This window comes from Vidua chalybeata, chromosome 5, assembly GCF_026979565.1.
Source record: "Vidua chalybeata isolate OUT-0048 chromosome 5, bVidCha1 merged haplotype, whole genome shotgun sequence".
In the NCBI taxonomy this organism is placed as follows: domain Eukaryota; kingdom Metazoa; phylum Chordata; class Aves; order Passeriformes; family Viduidae; genus Vidua; species Vidua chalybeata.
The window spans coordinates 71,760,935-71,777,501 of NC_071534.1; the positions used below are offsets into that span (position 1 = coordinate 71,760,935).

The window sequence follows — 16,567 nt, forward strand, 5'->3', positions numbered from 1 at the left end:
TCACACCAAGCATATATTTTATTGAAAGACCAAGTGGGTGACAACGGCGTGGGGACAGCCGGGGTGGCACAGTGGCTCGGGGCTCCTCTGGCTGCTGAGTACAGATAAATACCGGGACATCGAGCGGGTGGCGATATAGTCACGATAGCGCTGGGCGACAGGGCCGAAGCGAGGGACCACCAGGCACAGCAGTGAGGAGGGGGCGGCCCCGGGACCCCCCCGGGGCCCGAGCTCGGTGGCGGGGCGGGGGGGGGGGGGGACAGCCGGGGACACCGACACGAGGGGCAGCACACCCGGGGCGGGGGGCGGGGGGGGCAGCTCTGGGGGATCCCCGTTCCTTTGGGGGGGGCAGCGCGGGTTCGGGGGTGCGCGGAGATGCGCCCCCCCCCCCTTCCCCCCGAGCTGCCCCCGGACCCCCACCCACCCCACCCCGCCCCGGTGCCCCCCCGCCCCGTGCCCCCAAGGCCGCGGGCCCGCTGCCCCCCGGGCTGGCCGTGCTCATGCAGGGGGGGCTGCTCGGGCCGTGTCACCCCCCCGCTGGGCTGTGTCACCCCCCGAGGGGACCCCCGGACCCCCGAGAAGTGGGGGGTGGGCGTGGGGGGGGGGGGGGGGCAGAGCCTCTGGGGTCACACACTGAGTCCCCCCGGGGGTGACACAGAGTGCCTGGGGTGACACGGAGTCCCCGGGGGTGACACGGAGTCCCTGGGGGTCACACAGAGAGTCTCTGGGGTCACGCAGGGTCCCCACGGGTGACACCTTGTCTCTGGGGTGACACCGAGTCCCTGGGGTCCCACAGAGCCCCTAAGGGGGACAGAATCCCTGGGGGTGACACAGAGTCCCTGGCTGGGTGACCCCGAGTCCCCGGGGGTGACACCAAGCCCCGAGGGTGACACAGAGTCCCCGGGGGTGACACCACGTCCCTGGGGTCACACGGAGTCCCTGGGGTGCCCCCGAGTGCGGGGGGTGGCAGGGACCCTACTCCAGGTAGATGTCCTCTGTGGGGCAGGCGTACTCCAGGTGCTCCTGGTAATATTCCTGAAACGCTCGGCTGGGGGGCGGCCGTGGGGAGGGGGCGTCAGCGAGGGCGGGGGGCTCAGGGCGTGGCACCCCCGGCACCCCCCGGACCCACCGAGACCCCGCCAGCGGGGGCTGCCACCCCCAGAGATGGTACCCCGGAGCCGGCACCCACAACCCCCCCAAACCTGGCACAGCCGGACCCACAGCGCCCCCAGACCCCCAAACCTGGCACAGCCGGACCCACAGCGCCCCCAGACCCCCAAACCTGGCACAGCCAGACCCACAGCCCCCCCAGACCCCAAACCTGGCACAGCCGGACCCACAGCGCCCCCAGACCCCCAAACCTGGCACAGCCGGACCCACAGCGCCCCCAGACCCCCAAACCTGGCACAGCCGGACCCACAGCGCCCCCAGACCCCCAAACCTGGCACAGCCGGACCCACAGCGCCCCCAGACCCCCAAACCTGGCACAGCCGGACCCACAGCGCCCCCAGACCCCCAAACCTGGCACGGCCGGACCCACAGCCCCCCCAAACCTGGCACAGCTGCACCCCCAGACCCCCAAACCTGGCACAGCCGGACCCCAGCCCCACAGCACCCCCAGTCAGCCCCAATGCCCAGCACCCCAAACCTCCGCACCCCGTGACCCCGGCCCCTGCACAGCCAGACCCCCTGCACCCCATAACGCTGCACCCAGACCCCAATCCCGGGCACCCCAATCCCGGGCACTCCAACCCCCGGCACCCCAATCCCTGTGAGCCCCGATCCCGGGCACCCCAACCCCCGTGAGCCCCGATCCCCTGGCACTCAGACCCCCCAAAACCTCCAGCCCCAATAGCCCCATGCCCCCTGTGCCACCCCATGCCCCCCATGTCCTCGTGTCCCCCATGTCCCCCATGCCCCCCTCTGTGTCCCCCATGCCCCCGTGTCCCCTCTGTGTCCCCCTGTCCCCCCTGTCCCCCTGTCCCCTCTGTGTCCCCCTGTCCCCCCTGTGTCCCCCATGTCCCCCTGTCCCCTCTGTGTCCCCGTGTCCCCTCTGTGTCCCCGTGTCCCCTCTGTGTCCCCGTGTCCCCCATGTCCCACTGTCCCCTCTGTGTCCCCCGTGTCCCCCTGTCCCCTCTGTGTCCCCGTGTCCCCTCTGTGTCCCCTGTCCCCTCTGTGTCCCCCTGTCCCCTCTGTGTCCCCGTGTCCCCTCTGTGTCCCCTGTCCCCTCTGTGTCCCCCTGTCCCCTCTGTGTCCCCTCTGTGTCCCTGTCCCCTCTGTGTCCCCCTGTCCCCTCTGTGTCCCCTCTGTGTCCCCGTGTCCCCTCTGTGTCCCCGTGTCCCCCATGTCCCACTGTCCCCTCTGTGTCCCCCGTGTCCCCCTGTCCCCTCTGTGTCCCCTGTCCCCTCTGTGTCCCCTCTGTGTCCCCTGTCCCCTCTGTGTCCCCCTGTCCCCTCTGTGTCCCCTCTGTGTCCCCGTGTCCCCGCCGTACCCGACACACTCGGCCACGTGTCTCATGGACTCCTGCGACACGAACACGTGGCAGGCGAAGCGGCTCAGCACCGGGTGCTTGGTGATGAACCCGAAATAGCTGCGGGTTTGGGGGGGCACGGGCTCAGGGGGGCACCCCGAAACCTGCCCCGGGCGGGCTCTGCCAGGGGGCACCCCCAGAGCCCCGGGACGGCCACCCCGGGGCGGGCAGGGGGCTCCGGGCTGGCACCCTGGATGGGCGGGGGTCCCTTGGGGTGTCCCTGACAGGGTGGGGGTGTCCCTTGGGGTGCCCCTGGGCAGGGTGAGGGTCCCTTGGGGTGTCCCTGAATTGGGTGAGGGTCCCTTGGGGTGCCCCTGGCAGGGTGGGGGTGTCCCTTGGGGTGTCCCTGAATTGGGTGAGGGTCCCTTGGGGTGTCCCTGAATTGGGTGAGGGTCCCTTGGGGTACCCCTTGCAGGGTGGGGGTGTCCCTTGGGGTGTCCCTGGATGAGGTGAGGGTCCCTTGGGGTGCCCCTGGATGAGGTGAGGGTCCCTTGGGGTGTCCCTGGATGGGGTGAGGGTCCCTTGGGGTGCCCCTGGCAGGGTGAGAGTCCCTTGGGGTGTCCCTGGATGGGGTGAGGGTCCCTTGGGGTGCCCCTGGATGGGGTGAGGGTGCCCCTGGATGGGGTGAGGGTCCCTTGGGGTTTCTCTGGATGAGGTGAGGGTCCTTTGGGGTGCCCCTTGCAGGGTCAGGGTGTCCCTTGGGGTGTCCCTGGATGGGGAGGGGGTCCCTTGGGGTGCCCCTGGCAGGGTGGGGGTGTCTTTTGGGGTGCCCCTGGACAGGACAGGGATCCCTTGGGGTGCCCCTGGATGGGGTGAGGGTCCCTTGGGGTGCCCCTGGCAGGGTGAGAGTCCCTTGGGGTGCCCCTGGATGGGGTGAGAGTCCCTTGGGGTGTCCCTGGATGAGGTGAGGGTCCCTTGGGGTGCCCCTGGCAGGGTGGGGGTACCCCTGGATGGGGTGAGGGTCCCTTGGGGTGCCCCTGGCAGGGTGGGGGTACCCCTGGATGGGGTGAGGGTCCCTTGGGGTGCCCCTGGCAGGGTGGGGGTACCCCTGGATGGGGTGAAGGGGTGTCTCGGGTTGCCCCTGGGCAGACTGGGGGTGCCCCTGGGGCAGGGGGCTCACCAGCTGTTCCGGGGGTGGCACCCACAGAAGGAGATGTTCTTCATCTGGAAGAAGTGGCTGCAGCGCTCCAACTGTGGCAGGATGGGGGCACAGGAGGGGCTGGGTCAGCTCTGGGGGCCCGGAGCCCCCCAAAATCTCTGCCCCCCACCCCCCCCGGCATCGGCCCCCAAACCCACAGCCCCGCACCCTGCACCTGCTGGGCACCCCCGAATCTGCTCCACACAACTCCTGGGCACCCCCAAACCTGACCCCTGAGCCCCCCAAAACCCACCCCCCACATTCCTCCTGTCCAGGGCATCCCCAAACCCAGACCCCCGAGCCCCTCATTACCTCCTTGCCCCCCAAACTCAGACCCCCCAAAGCCCTGAGCTCGTGGTCACCCCCAAATCTGAGCCCCTCATCACCCCCCAAGCCCACTCCCCACATTCCTCACCTCCCCATCACCCCACACCTCCCTGTTGCCCCCCAAACCCACAGCCCTGCACCCCTCCCCTCCAGGTCACCCCCAAATCCAGACCCCTTCATCCCCCCCCACCTCCTCACCCCCCAAACCCAGACCCTTGCACCCCTCACCTTCTCTGGTCACCCCCAAACCCAGACCCAAATATCCCTCCCCTCCTGGGCACCCCCAAATCTCCTTTTCGCTCCCCAAAGCCAGACCCGTGCACCCCTCATCACATCCTGGTCCCCCAAACCTTCTCCTGTCCCCTCCTGGTAATCCCCAGTCCCCTTCCATCCCTTCCCTGTCCCCCCAAACCTTCTCCTGTCCCCCCCAGGTCACCCCAAAACCTTCTCCTGTCCCCTCCTGGTCCCCCCAAACCTTCTCCTGTCCCCTCCTGGTGCCCCCCAAACCTTCTCCTGTCCCCTCCTGGTGCCCCCCAAACTTTCCCCCATCCCCTCCAGGTCACCCCAAACCTTCTGTTGTCCCTTCCAGGTCCCCCCAAACCTTCTCCCATTCCCCTCTGGTCCCCCTAAACCTTCTCCTGTCCCCTCCTAGTCACCCCCAGACCCCTTCCCTGTCCCCCCAAACCTCCTGTGCCCCCTCAGGTCCCCCCCAAACCCGTCCCTGCCGGTGCGGCGGCGGGGCCCGGACCTCGCGCTCGGGGCTGTACTCGGTGACGGTGAGGATGAGTTTGATGCCCTGCAGTGTCACCTCCAGGTCACAGCTGGCCGGGGGCCGCAGGTGCACCGTCAGCTTCCTGGTGGTGGCGATCTGGGAAACGCGGAAAGGTCAACATCGAGTGAGGGCAAATCGTCAAGGGCAAAATCACAAACGGTAACAGCGTCAAAAGGTAAAAATCACAAATGGTAACAGCGTCAAAGGTAAAAATCACAAATGGTAACAGCGTCAAAAGGTAAAAATCACAAACGGTAACAGCGTAAAAAAGTAAAAATCACAAATGGTAACAGCGTAAAATGGTAAAAATCACAAACAGTAACAGCGTAAAATGGTAAAAATCACAAACGGTAACAGCGTAAAAAGGTAAAAATCACAAACAGTAACAGCGTAAAAAAAGGTAAAAATCACAAACGGTAACAGCATCAAAGGTAAAAATCACAAACGGTAACAGCGTCAAAGGTAAAAATCACAAACGGTAACAGCGTCAAAGGTAAAAATCACAAACGGTAACAGCGTAAAATGGTAAAAATCACAAATGGTAACAGTGTAAAAAAAGGTAAAAATCACAAATGGTAACATCGTAAAAAGGCAAAAATCACAAACGGTAACATCATAAAAAGGTAAAAACCACAAATGGTAACATCGTAAAAAGGTAAAAATCACAAATGGTAACAGCGTCAAAAGGTAAAAATCACAAACAGTAACAGCGTAAAATGGTAAAAATCACAAATGGTAAAATCATAAAAAAGGCAAAAATCATAAACGGTAAAATCATAAAAAGGTAAAAATCACAAATGGTAACATCGTAAAAAGGTAAAAATCACAAATGGTAACATCGTAAAAAAAAGGTAAAATCGTAAAAAAGGTAAAATCGTAAGAGGTAAAAATTCAATAAGGTAAAATCATAAAAGGTAAAAATTATAAAGGGTAAAAATCGTAAAAGGTAAAAATTATAAAAGGTAAAAATTATAAAAGGCAAATATCATAGAAGGTAAAAGTCGTAAAAGGTGAAATCGTAAAAGGTAAAATCGTAAAAGGTAAAATGGTAAAAAAAGGTAAAATTGTAATAGGTAAAATCAAGAGGTAAAAATTATAAAAGGTAAAAATTGTAAAAGGTAAAAATTGTAAAAGGTAAAATCACAAAAGGTAGAATCGTAAAAGATAAAGTCATTAAAGGTGAAATTGTTAAAGGTAAAAATCATAACAGGTAAAAATTGTAAAAGGAAAAAACTGTAAATGTAAATTAATTATTAATTATCATTATTATTTATTATTTATTAGTTTTTCATATTATTAACTGACTTCATATTATTAATGGAATTATTCCTGGGAAGAGAGCAGGCTGCACCTGTTCCATGGGAATGAGGAGAAAAGGTGTGGAAAGGACCAAAAATAAAGAAATTCACAAAATACCAATGATCTGAGTGCGTGCTGTTCATTACAGTTCGGTCTGACAATAATAGTATTTTAATATATATTAATAATTATATAATTATAATATATGTTCATTTAGATAAATATTCTTTATATTATTAAATAATAATATTATTTATGCTATTAAACACTAATATAATAGTAAATAATAAATATAATTTCTATTATATTAATTGCATTATATAATTTATATTATTATTTATATTATAAGCATATTATTTATATCGTGTATTAATATGCTATATATAAAATAATGAATATATAACATTATCAATAATCATTATAATGTAATATGTAGTTATAGAGAATTAATGTTATAAATTATGATATATAATATATATCATAATAAAAAAACCTTCTGATAATCCTATCAGATATGACCTGTGCCATAAAACTTTTACATATAAAATAATGAATATACAATATTATCATTAATAATTATAATGTAATATATAGTTGTATAGAATTAATAGTTATATAGTTATATAGACTTAATATATAGTTATAATAGTTATATAATTAATATATAGTTATATAGAATTAATGTTAAAATATTAATTATGATATATAATATCTATACAATAATTAATTTATAATAATAAAAATACCTTCTGATAACCCTACCAGATATGACCTGTGCCATAAAAAAATTTACATATAAAATAATGAATGTATTATATTATAATTAATAATTATAATGTGAGATATAGTTATACAGAATCAATGTTATAATATTAATTATGATATATAATATATAGAGAGTAATTAATGCATAATATATTAATTATATTAATATATTAATTATATATATTTTAGTAATATATTATAATATATTAATAATAAAAATACCTTCTGACAACCCAATCAGATATGACCTATGCCATAAAAATATGTTACATATAAAATAATCAATATATAATATTATAATTAATAATTATAATGTAATAGATACACATAGAGAATCAATGTTATAAATTATTATATATAAATCTCCATATTAATCAATATATAATAATAATAATACCTTCTGATAACCCTATCAGATATGACCTAAAAATTGAATGCCATAAAAACGTAACAATAAAATATGAAATTTGTGCCATAGAAATTTAAATTTTTATGACCTGTGCCACACAAATTTAAATTTCCTGTAGGGTTTTTATGACCTGTGCCACACAAATTTAAATTTCCTGTAGGGTTTCTATGACCTGTGCCATAGAAATTGAAATTTCCTGCAGGGTTTTTATGACCTGTGCCACACAAATTTAAATTTCCTGTAGGGTTTTTATGACCTGTGCCACACAAATTGAAATTTCCCGCGGGTTTTTATGACCTGTGCCACACAAATTTAAATTTCCCGTGGGTTTTTATGACCTGTGCCACACAAATTTAAATTTCCCGTGGGTTTTTATGACCTGTGCCACACAAATTTAAATTTCCCGCGAGGTTTTTATGACCTGTGCCACACAAATTTAAATTTCCTGCAGAAGCAGGTGAGTCCCAGCTGGGGTTTTATGACCTGTGCCACACAAATTTAAATTTCCCACGGGTTTTTATGACCTGTGCCACACAAATTTAAACATTTCCTGCAGAAGCAGGTGGGTTTTTATGACCTGTGCAGTACAAATTTAAATTTCCTGCAGGGTTTTTATGACCTGTGCCACACAAATTGAAATTTCCTGCTGGTTTTTATGACCTGTGCCACACAAATTTAAATTTCCCGCGGGGTTTTTATGACCTGTGCCACACAAATTGAAATTTCCTGCAGAAGCAGGTGGGTTTTTATGACCTGTGCAGTACAAATTTAAATTTCCCGCGAGGTTTTTATGACCTGTGCCACACAAATTGAAATTTCCTGCAGAAGCAGGTGAGTCCCAGCCGGGTTTTTATGACCTGTGCCATAGAAATTGAAATTTCCCGCGGGTTTTTATGACCTGTGCCACACAAATTTAAACATTTCCTGCAGAAGCAGGTGGGTTTTTATGACCTGTGCAGTACAAATTTAAATTTCCCGCGGGTTTTTATGACCTGTGCCACACAAATTTAAATTTCCCGTGGGTTTTTATGACCTGTGCTACAGAAATTTAAATTTCCTGCCGAAGCAGGTGAGTCCCAGCTGGGTTTTTATGACCTGTGCCACACAAATTTAAATTTCCCGCAGGTGGGGTTTTATGACCTGTGCCACACAAATTTAAATTTCCTGCAGAAGCAGGCGGGTTTTTATGACCTGTGCCACACAATTTGAAATTTCCGTGGGTTTTTTTTTACCTTTGCCACACAAATTTAAATTTCCCACGGGTTTTTATGACCTGTGCCACACAAATTTAAATTTCCTGCAGAAGCAGGTGAGTCCCAGCCGGGTTTTTATGACCTGTGCCATAGAAATTGAAATTTCCCGCGGGTTTTTATGACCTGTGCCATAGAAATTGAAATTTCCCGCGGGTTTTTATGACCTGTGCCATAGAAATTGAAATTTCCTGCAGAAGCAGGTGGGTTTTTATGACCTGTGCCACAGAAATTGAAATTTCCCGCGGGTTTTTATGACCTGTGCCACAGAAATTTAAATTTCCCGCGGGTTTTTATGACCTTTGCCACACAAATTTAAACATTTCCCGCCGAAGCAGGCGGGTTTGGCCGCGCTCCCCGCTCACCTTCTGCATGGCGGCGCAGAGGATGCCGTTGCCCTGGTGGTAGGGCACCTCCACGGAGCCCAGGAACTGCACGTTGAACCGCTCCAGCCAGCACGGGTTCCTCTTCAGGCCTGCCGAGACGGCACGGACGGCGTCAGGAACCGCCGAGGCTCGGCGTGACGGAGTCAGGGAAGCACACAGAATTCACGGGATCACACAGAATTCATGGAATCACACAGTCACGGGATCAGGGAATCACACAGAATTCACAGAATCACACAGAATTCACGGGATCACACAGAATTCATGGAATCACACAATCACAGGATCAGGGAATCACACAGAATGAGGGAATCACACAGTCACGGGATCAGGGAATCAGGGAATCACACAATCACAGGATCAGGGAATCACACAGTCACGGGATCAGGAATCACACAGAATCATGGAATCACACAGAATTCACGGGATCAGGAATCACACAGAATGAGGGAATCACACAGTCACAATAATCACACACAGAATCATGGAATCACACAGAATTCACGGGATCAGGAATCACACAGAATCATGGAATCACACAGTCACAATAATCACACACAGAATCATGGAATCACACAGAATTCACGGGATCAGGAATCACACAGAATCATGGAATCACACAGTCACAATAATCACACACAGAATCAGGGAATCACACAGCATTCACGGAATCACACAATCATGGGATCGGGAATCACACAATCATGGAATTACACGATCACAGGATCAGGTAATCACACAGAATCAGGGAATCACACAATCACAGGATCAGGAATCACACAGAATGAGGGAATCACACAGTCACGGGATCAGGGAATCAGGGAATCACACAATCACAGAATGAGGGAATCACACAGTCACGGGATCAGGAATCACACAGAATCAGGGAATCACACAGTCACAATAATCACACACAGAATCAGGGAATCACACAATCACGGGATCAGGGAATCAGGGAATCACACAGAATCAGGGAAGCACACAGAATTCATGGAATCACACAATCACTGAATCAGGGAATCACAGAGAATGAGGGAATCACACAATCACAGAATCACACAATCACGGGATCAGGGAATCACACAGAATTCACAGAATCACACAGAATTCACGGAATCACACAATCACAGGATCAGGGAATCACACAGAATTCACGGAATCACACAATCACAGGATCAGGGAATCACACAGAATGAGGGAATCACACAGTCACGGGATCAGGAATCACACAATCACAGAATCACACAGAATGAGGGAAGCACACAGAATGAGGGAATCACACAGTCACGGGATCAGGGAATCAGGGAATTACACAATCATGGAATCACACAATCACAGGATCAGGAATCACACAGAATGAGGGAATCACACAGTCACGGGATCAGGAATCACACAGAATCAGGGAATCACACAGAATTCACAGAATCACACAGAATTCATGGAATCACACAATCATGGGATCAGGAATCACACAGAATCAGGGAATCACACAGAATTCACGGAATCACACAGTCACGGGATCAGGGAATCACACAGAATTCACAGAATCACACAGAATTCACGGAATCACACAGTCACGGGAGCAGGAATCACACAGAATCAGGGAATCACACAGAATTCACGGAATCACACAATCATAGGATCAGGAATCACACAGAATGAGGGAATCACACAGTCATAATAATCACACACAGAATCAGGGAATCACACAGAATGAGGGAATCACACAGTCACGGGATCAGGGAATCAGGGAATCACACAATCACAGGATCAGGGAATCACACAATCATGGAATCACACAGAATCAGGGAATCATACAGTCACTGAATCAGGGAATCACACAGAATGAGGGAATCACACAGAATTCACGGAATCACACAATCACAGGATCAGGAATCACACAGAATTCACGGAATCACACAATCACACAGAATCAGGGAATCACACAGAATTCACAGAATCACACAATCACAGAATTCACAGAATCACACAGTCACGTGATCAGGAATCACACAGAATCAGGGAATCACACAATCACAATAATCACACACAGAATCAGGGAATCACACAGAATGAGGGAATCACACAATCAGGGAATCACACAATCACAGAATTACACAATCAGGGAATCAGGAATCACATGGAATTCACAGAATCACACAAACACGGAATCAGGGAATCACACAATCATGGAATCACACGGAATCAGGGAATCACACAGAATTCACAGAATCACACAATCACGGAATCAGGGAATCACACACAATCACAGAATTACACAATCACAGAATCACACAGAATCAGGGAATCACACACAATCAGGGAATCACACAATCATGGAATCAGGGAATCCCACACAATCAGGGAATCACACAGAATCATGGAATCACAGAATCACACAGGATCACAGAGGATCACAGGATCATAGAATCACAGAGGATCACAGAGGATCACAGGATCATGGAATCACAGAGGATCACAGATTCATGGAATCACACAGGATCACAGAGGATCACAGGATCATGGAATCACACAGGATCACAGAGGATCACAGAATCATGGAATCACAGAGGATCACAGATTCATGGAATCACACAGGATCACAGAGGATCACAGGATCATGGAATCACACAGGATCACAGAGGATCACAGAATCATGGAATCACAGAGGATCACAGGATCATGGAATCACACAGGATCACAGAGGATCACAGAATCATGGAATCACGGGGGATCACAGAATCATGGAATCACACAGGATCACAGAGGATCACAGAATCATGGAATCACGGGGGATCACAGAATCATGGAATCACACAGGATCACACAGGATCACAGAATCATGGAATCACAGAGGATCACAGAATCACACACAACCATGGAATCACAGAACCACACAATAACGGAACCACACGGAATCACAGAATCACACACAATCATACAGAATCACACAGAATCACACAGTCACACACAGAATTCCCAGAATTCCCAGAATCCCAGGGTTGGGAGAGACCTCCAAGAGCATCCAGCCCAGCCCAACAGCTCAGGCAGACCCTGGCAGCCAGTGCCACGTCCAGGCTTTTTAAACACATCCAGGGGTGGTGACCCCACCACCTCCCCGGGCAGCCATTCCAGAACTTTATCACCTTTCTGGAAAAGCTTTTTCCTGATATCCAACCTGAATTTCCCTGGGCTCAGCCTGAGCCTGTGTGCTCTGGCTCTGTCAGTGCTGCCTGGAGACAGAGCCCAAGGCCAGCTGAGCACAGGCACCTTTCAGGAGCTGTGGAGAGAGCTGAGGCCAGCCCTGAGTCTCCTTTTCTCCAGGCTGAGCACCCCCAGCTCAGTTCCTCACAGGCTTTGTGCTCCCAGCCCCTCTGCCACTCGACCGTCAGTAACTCCTCACTTGTTGTTGTGAAGAATTGACGTACACATTGTGAAAAAAACAGCATAAACATTGTGAAAAAATGCCATCCACCGCTCCCAAAAATCAAATATTCGCTATCGCGCGGCAGGTCAGGGGTGGAACCAAGCGAAAAAATCCCCAGAGCGTGTGAAAGGACTCAAAGAAGTGTTTAAAAATGTATAATCCTCGCAAATATGTATGCAATCAATGCAATAAAAAAAGAAAATAAATATAGAAAAAGAAATCTGGAAATCTAGAAATAAATGTAGAAATATAGAAATAAATATGGAAATAAATAATAGAAATGAATGTAGACATATAGAAAGAAATATAGAAATAAATATAGAAATAAATGTAGAAATCTAGAAATAAATGTAGAAATATAGAAATATAGAAATAAATAAAAGAAATAAATGTAGAAATCTAGAAATAAATAATAGAAATAAATAATAGAAATAAATAATAGAAATAAATGTAGAAATATAGAAATAAATAATAGAAATAAATAATAGAAATAAATGTAGAAATATAGAAATAAATAATAGAAATAAATAATAGAAATAAATAATAGAAATAAATGTAGAAATATAGAAATAAATACAGAAATATAGAAATAAATAAAAGAAATAAATGTAGAAATATAGAAATAAATACAGAAATATAGAAATAAATAAAAGAAATAAATGTAGAAATATAGAAATAAATAATAGAAATAAATAATAGAAATAAATGTAGAAATATAGAAATAAATAATAGAAATAAATAATAGAAATAAATAATAGAAATAAATGTAGAAATATAGAAATAAATACAGAAATATAGAAATAAATCTAGAAATATAGAAATAAATAACAGAAACAAATATATAAATAAAGATAGGAAGCTAAACATAGAAAAAGAAAAACTGTTGCAATAGAGCACTGTGACCACGCTACGGCCACACACCCAACGCTTTTAACCCCCTAATGAAAACCCCCTAACTAAAAATCAAAAATGCTGAAGAGTAAAGCTCCTTTCTCACAGGGAGGGCGCCCCAAAGCCCCCCCGGAGCCCCCGGGCTCGTACCCACGGCGTCGCGGGCCTGCCCCACCACCTCGTGGGCGTAGAAGGCGGGGAAGATGCCGCGCTCGCCCGTCCGCATGTTGTAGCCCCGGTACCAGTAATCGTCCTCCTCCAGCTCCACCAGGATGGGGTCGTCCACGTCCAGCTCCAGCTCGTCCTCGTGGCGCGGGATGAACCTGGGGGCACGCGCGGAGGGATCGGCGTGGGGACGCGGACAGCCCCAAAGGCGCTGCCCTGACCTCCTGGGCAGCCCCAAAGCCACGTCCGTGGCCTCCTGGGCAGCCCCAAATTCACTGCCCTGACCTCCTGGGCAGTCCGAATTCACTGCTCTGACATCCTGGGCAGCCCCAAATTCACTGCCCTGGCCTCCTGGGCAGCCCAAATTCACTGCCCTGACCTCCTGGGCAGCCCCAAAGCCACGTCCGTGGCCTCCTGGGCAGCCCAAATTCACTGCCCTGACCTCCCAGTCTGCCCCAAATTCACTGCCCTGGCCTCCTGGGCAGCCCCAAAGCCACGTCCGTGGCCTCCTGGGCAGCCCAAATTCACTGCCCTGACCTCCCAGTCTGCCCCAAATTCACTGCCCTGGCCTCCTGGGCAGCCCCAAAGCCACGTCCGTGGCCTCCTGGGCAGCCCAAATTCACTGCCCTGATCTCCTGGGCAGCCCAAATTCACTGCCCTGATCTCCCAGTCTGCCCCAAATTCACTGCCCTGACCTCCTGGCCAGCCCCAAATTCACTGCCCTGACCTCCCAGTCTGCCCCAAATTCACTGCCCTGACCTCCTGGGCAGCCCAAATTCACTGCCCTGACCTCCTGGGCAGCCCCAAATTCACTGCCCTGACATCCTGGGCAGCCCAAATTCACTGCCCTGACATCCTGGGCAGCCCAAATTCACTGCCCTGGCCTCCTGGGCAGCCCAAATTCACTGCCATGACATCCTGGGCAGCCCCAAATTCACTGCTCTGACATCCTGGGCAGCCCAAATTCATTGCCATGACATCCTGGGCAATCCAAATTCACTGCCCTGGCCTCCTGGGCAGTCCAAATTCACTGCCCTGACCTCCTGGGCAGTCCAAATTCACTGCCCTGGCCTCCTGGGCAGCCCCAAACTTACAGCCCTGACCTCCTCATCAGCCCCAAACTTACAGCCCTGCTCTCCTGGCCAGCCCAAATTCACTGCCCTGATCTCCCAGTCTGCCCCAAATTCACTGCCATGACCTCCTGGGCAGTCCAAATTCACTGCCCTGATCTCCTGGTCAGCCCCAAATTCACTGCCCTGACATCCTGGGCAGCCCAAATTCACTGCCCTGATCTCCTGGGCAGCCCCAAATTCACTGCCCTGACCTCCTGGGCAGCCCAAATTCACTGCCCTGATCTCCTGGGCAGCCCCAAACTTACAGCCCTGCTCTCCTGGTCAGCCCAAATTCACTGCCCTGACATCCTGGGCAGCCCAAATTCACTGCCCTGACATCCTGGGCAGCCCAAATTCACTGCCCTGGCCTCCTGGGCAGCCCCAGATTTACAACCTTGACCTCCTGGTCAGCCCCAAAGCCACGTCCGTGACCTCCTGGGCAGCCCAAATTCACTGCCCTGATCTCCTGGGCAGCCCCAAACTTACAGCCCTGACCTCCTCATCAGCCCCAAACTTACAGCCCTGCTCTCCTGGCCAGCCCAAATTCACTGCCCTGATCTCCCAGTCTGCCCCAAATTCACTGCCCTGACCTCCTGGGCAGCCCCAAATTCACTGCCCTGACCTCCTGGACAGCCCCAAATTCACTGCCCTGACCTCCTGGGCAGCCCAAATTCACTGCCCTGACCTCCTGGGCAGCCCCAGATTTACAACCTTGACCTCCTGGTCAGCCCCAAAGCCACGTCCGTGACCTCCTGGCCAGCCCAAATTCACTGCCCTGACATCCTGGGCAGCCCAAATTCACTGCTCTGACATCCTGGGCAGCCCAAATTCACTGCCCTGACATCCTGGGCAGCCCCAAACTTACAGCCTTGATCTCCTGGTCAACCCCAAACTTACAGCCCTGACCTCCTCATCAGCCCCAAACTTACAGCCCTGCTCTCCTGGCCAGCCCAAATTCACTGCCCTGACATCCTGGGCAGCCCCAAATTCACTGCCCTGATCTCCTGGTCAGCCCCAAATTTTCTGCCCCTGACCTCCTGCTCAGCCCCAAGGCCACAGCTCTGCACCCCTCAGCTCCTCATCACCCCCCAAACCCACACTCCTGACCTCCCAATCACCCCCAAATCCACTCCACTCATCTTCTCATCATGCCCAAACCCACTCCCCCAGCCACTCACAAAAATATCCACCCCACTACACCCCTGACCCACTGGTCACCCCCAAACTCACACCCCTGACCTGCTGGTCACCCCCAAACTCACACCCCTGACCTGCTGGTCACCCCCAAACCCAGACCCACAGCTCCTTCCCCTCCTGGTCACCCCCAAACTCACACCCCTGACCTGCTGGTCACCCCCAAACCCACACCCCTGACCTGTTGGTCACCCCCAAACCCACACTCCTGCCCCCCTCATCACCTCCTCACCCCCCATGATCAGACCTCCCCCCGATGTTTTGGTCACCCCCAAACCCACGCCCCTGTGGCAGCTGTGGGGCGCCTGCCCTGGGGGGGACACGACACCCCCAGAGTCCAGGGACAGCCACCCCGGGGGGACCAGCAGCGGGGCCCTGGGGTGGCACTGCGGGGGCCCTGGGTGTCGCTGGCAGGGGCTGGGGGTCCCGTGGGTGTCACCCGGGGTGGCCTCACCTGAAGACGGCGCGGTGGGTCTGCTCCCGCTCCTCCCCGTTCACCATGCAGGAGAACAGCCCGAAGGACTCTGTGCCTGCGGGGACAGCCATGCCAGGGGCGCGGGGGACAGCTGCCACCCCCACGGGCCAGGGGACAGCTGCCACCCCCACGGGGACACCCCCACCCACGTCCCCGAGGGGCGCTCGTGGGGTCAGAACCCTCCTGGGGGTCCCACCTGGACCACTGTGGTCACTGTGAGCCTGCCCCGTCTCCCGTGACATGTCGCGACATGCCGCGACACCCCCCAGGCGTATCGTGACGTAGCGTGACACGACATGGCACACGGGAACGGTGCCAGGGACGGGACAGGGAGGGCAGCTGGTGTGAGAAGGGCCAGGACAGCATGGCGCAACACGTCACGACATCCCGTGACACATCGTGACATCCCGCGACATGTCGCAACATC

At 51.3% G+C, this 16,567-nt stretch overlaps 1 protein-coding gene across 2 annotated transcripts in view; it reads right to left on the minus strand.

Moving 5' to 3' along the window:
* The window catches only part of MAPK8IP2 (mitogen-activated protein kinase 8 interacting protein 2), a 31,090-nt gene continuing 14,523 nt past the window's right edge, over positions 1-16,567 (minus strand). For both annotated transcript variants that reach the window (XM_053944253.1, XM_053944255.1), the window contains 7 exons: positions 16,120-16,195; positions 13,345-13,517; positions 8,856-8,965; positions 4,744-4,863; positions 3,651-3,721; positions 2,492-2,590; positions 1-1,048 (listed from right to left, as the gene is read on the minus strand). In XM_053944253.1, coding sequence (XP_053800228.1) covers positions 976-1,048; positions 2,492-2,590; positions 3,651-3,721; positions 4,744-4,863; positions 8,856-8,965; positions 13,345-13,517; positions 16,120-16,195 — 722 coding nt within the window. In that variant the 3' untranslated portion in view covers positions 1-975. The remainder of the gene's footprint in view (positions 1,049-2,491; positions 2,591-3,650; positions 3,722-4,743; positions 4,864-8,855; positions 8,966-13,344; positions 13,518-16,119; positions 16,196-16,567) is intronic.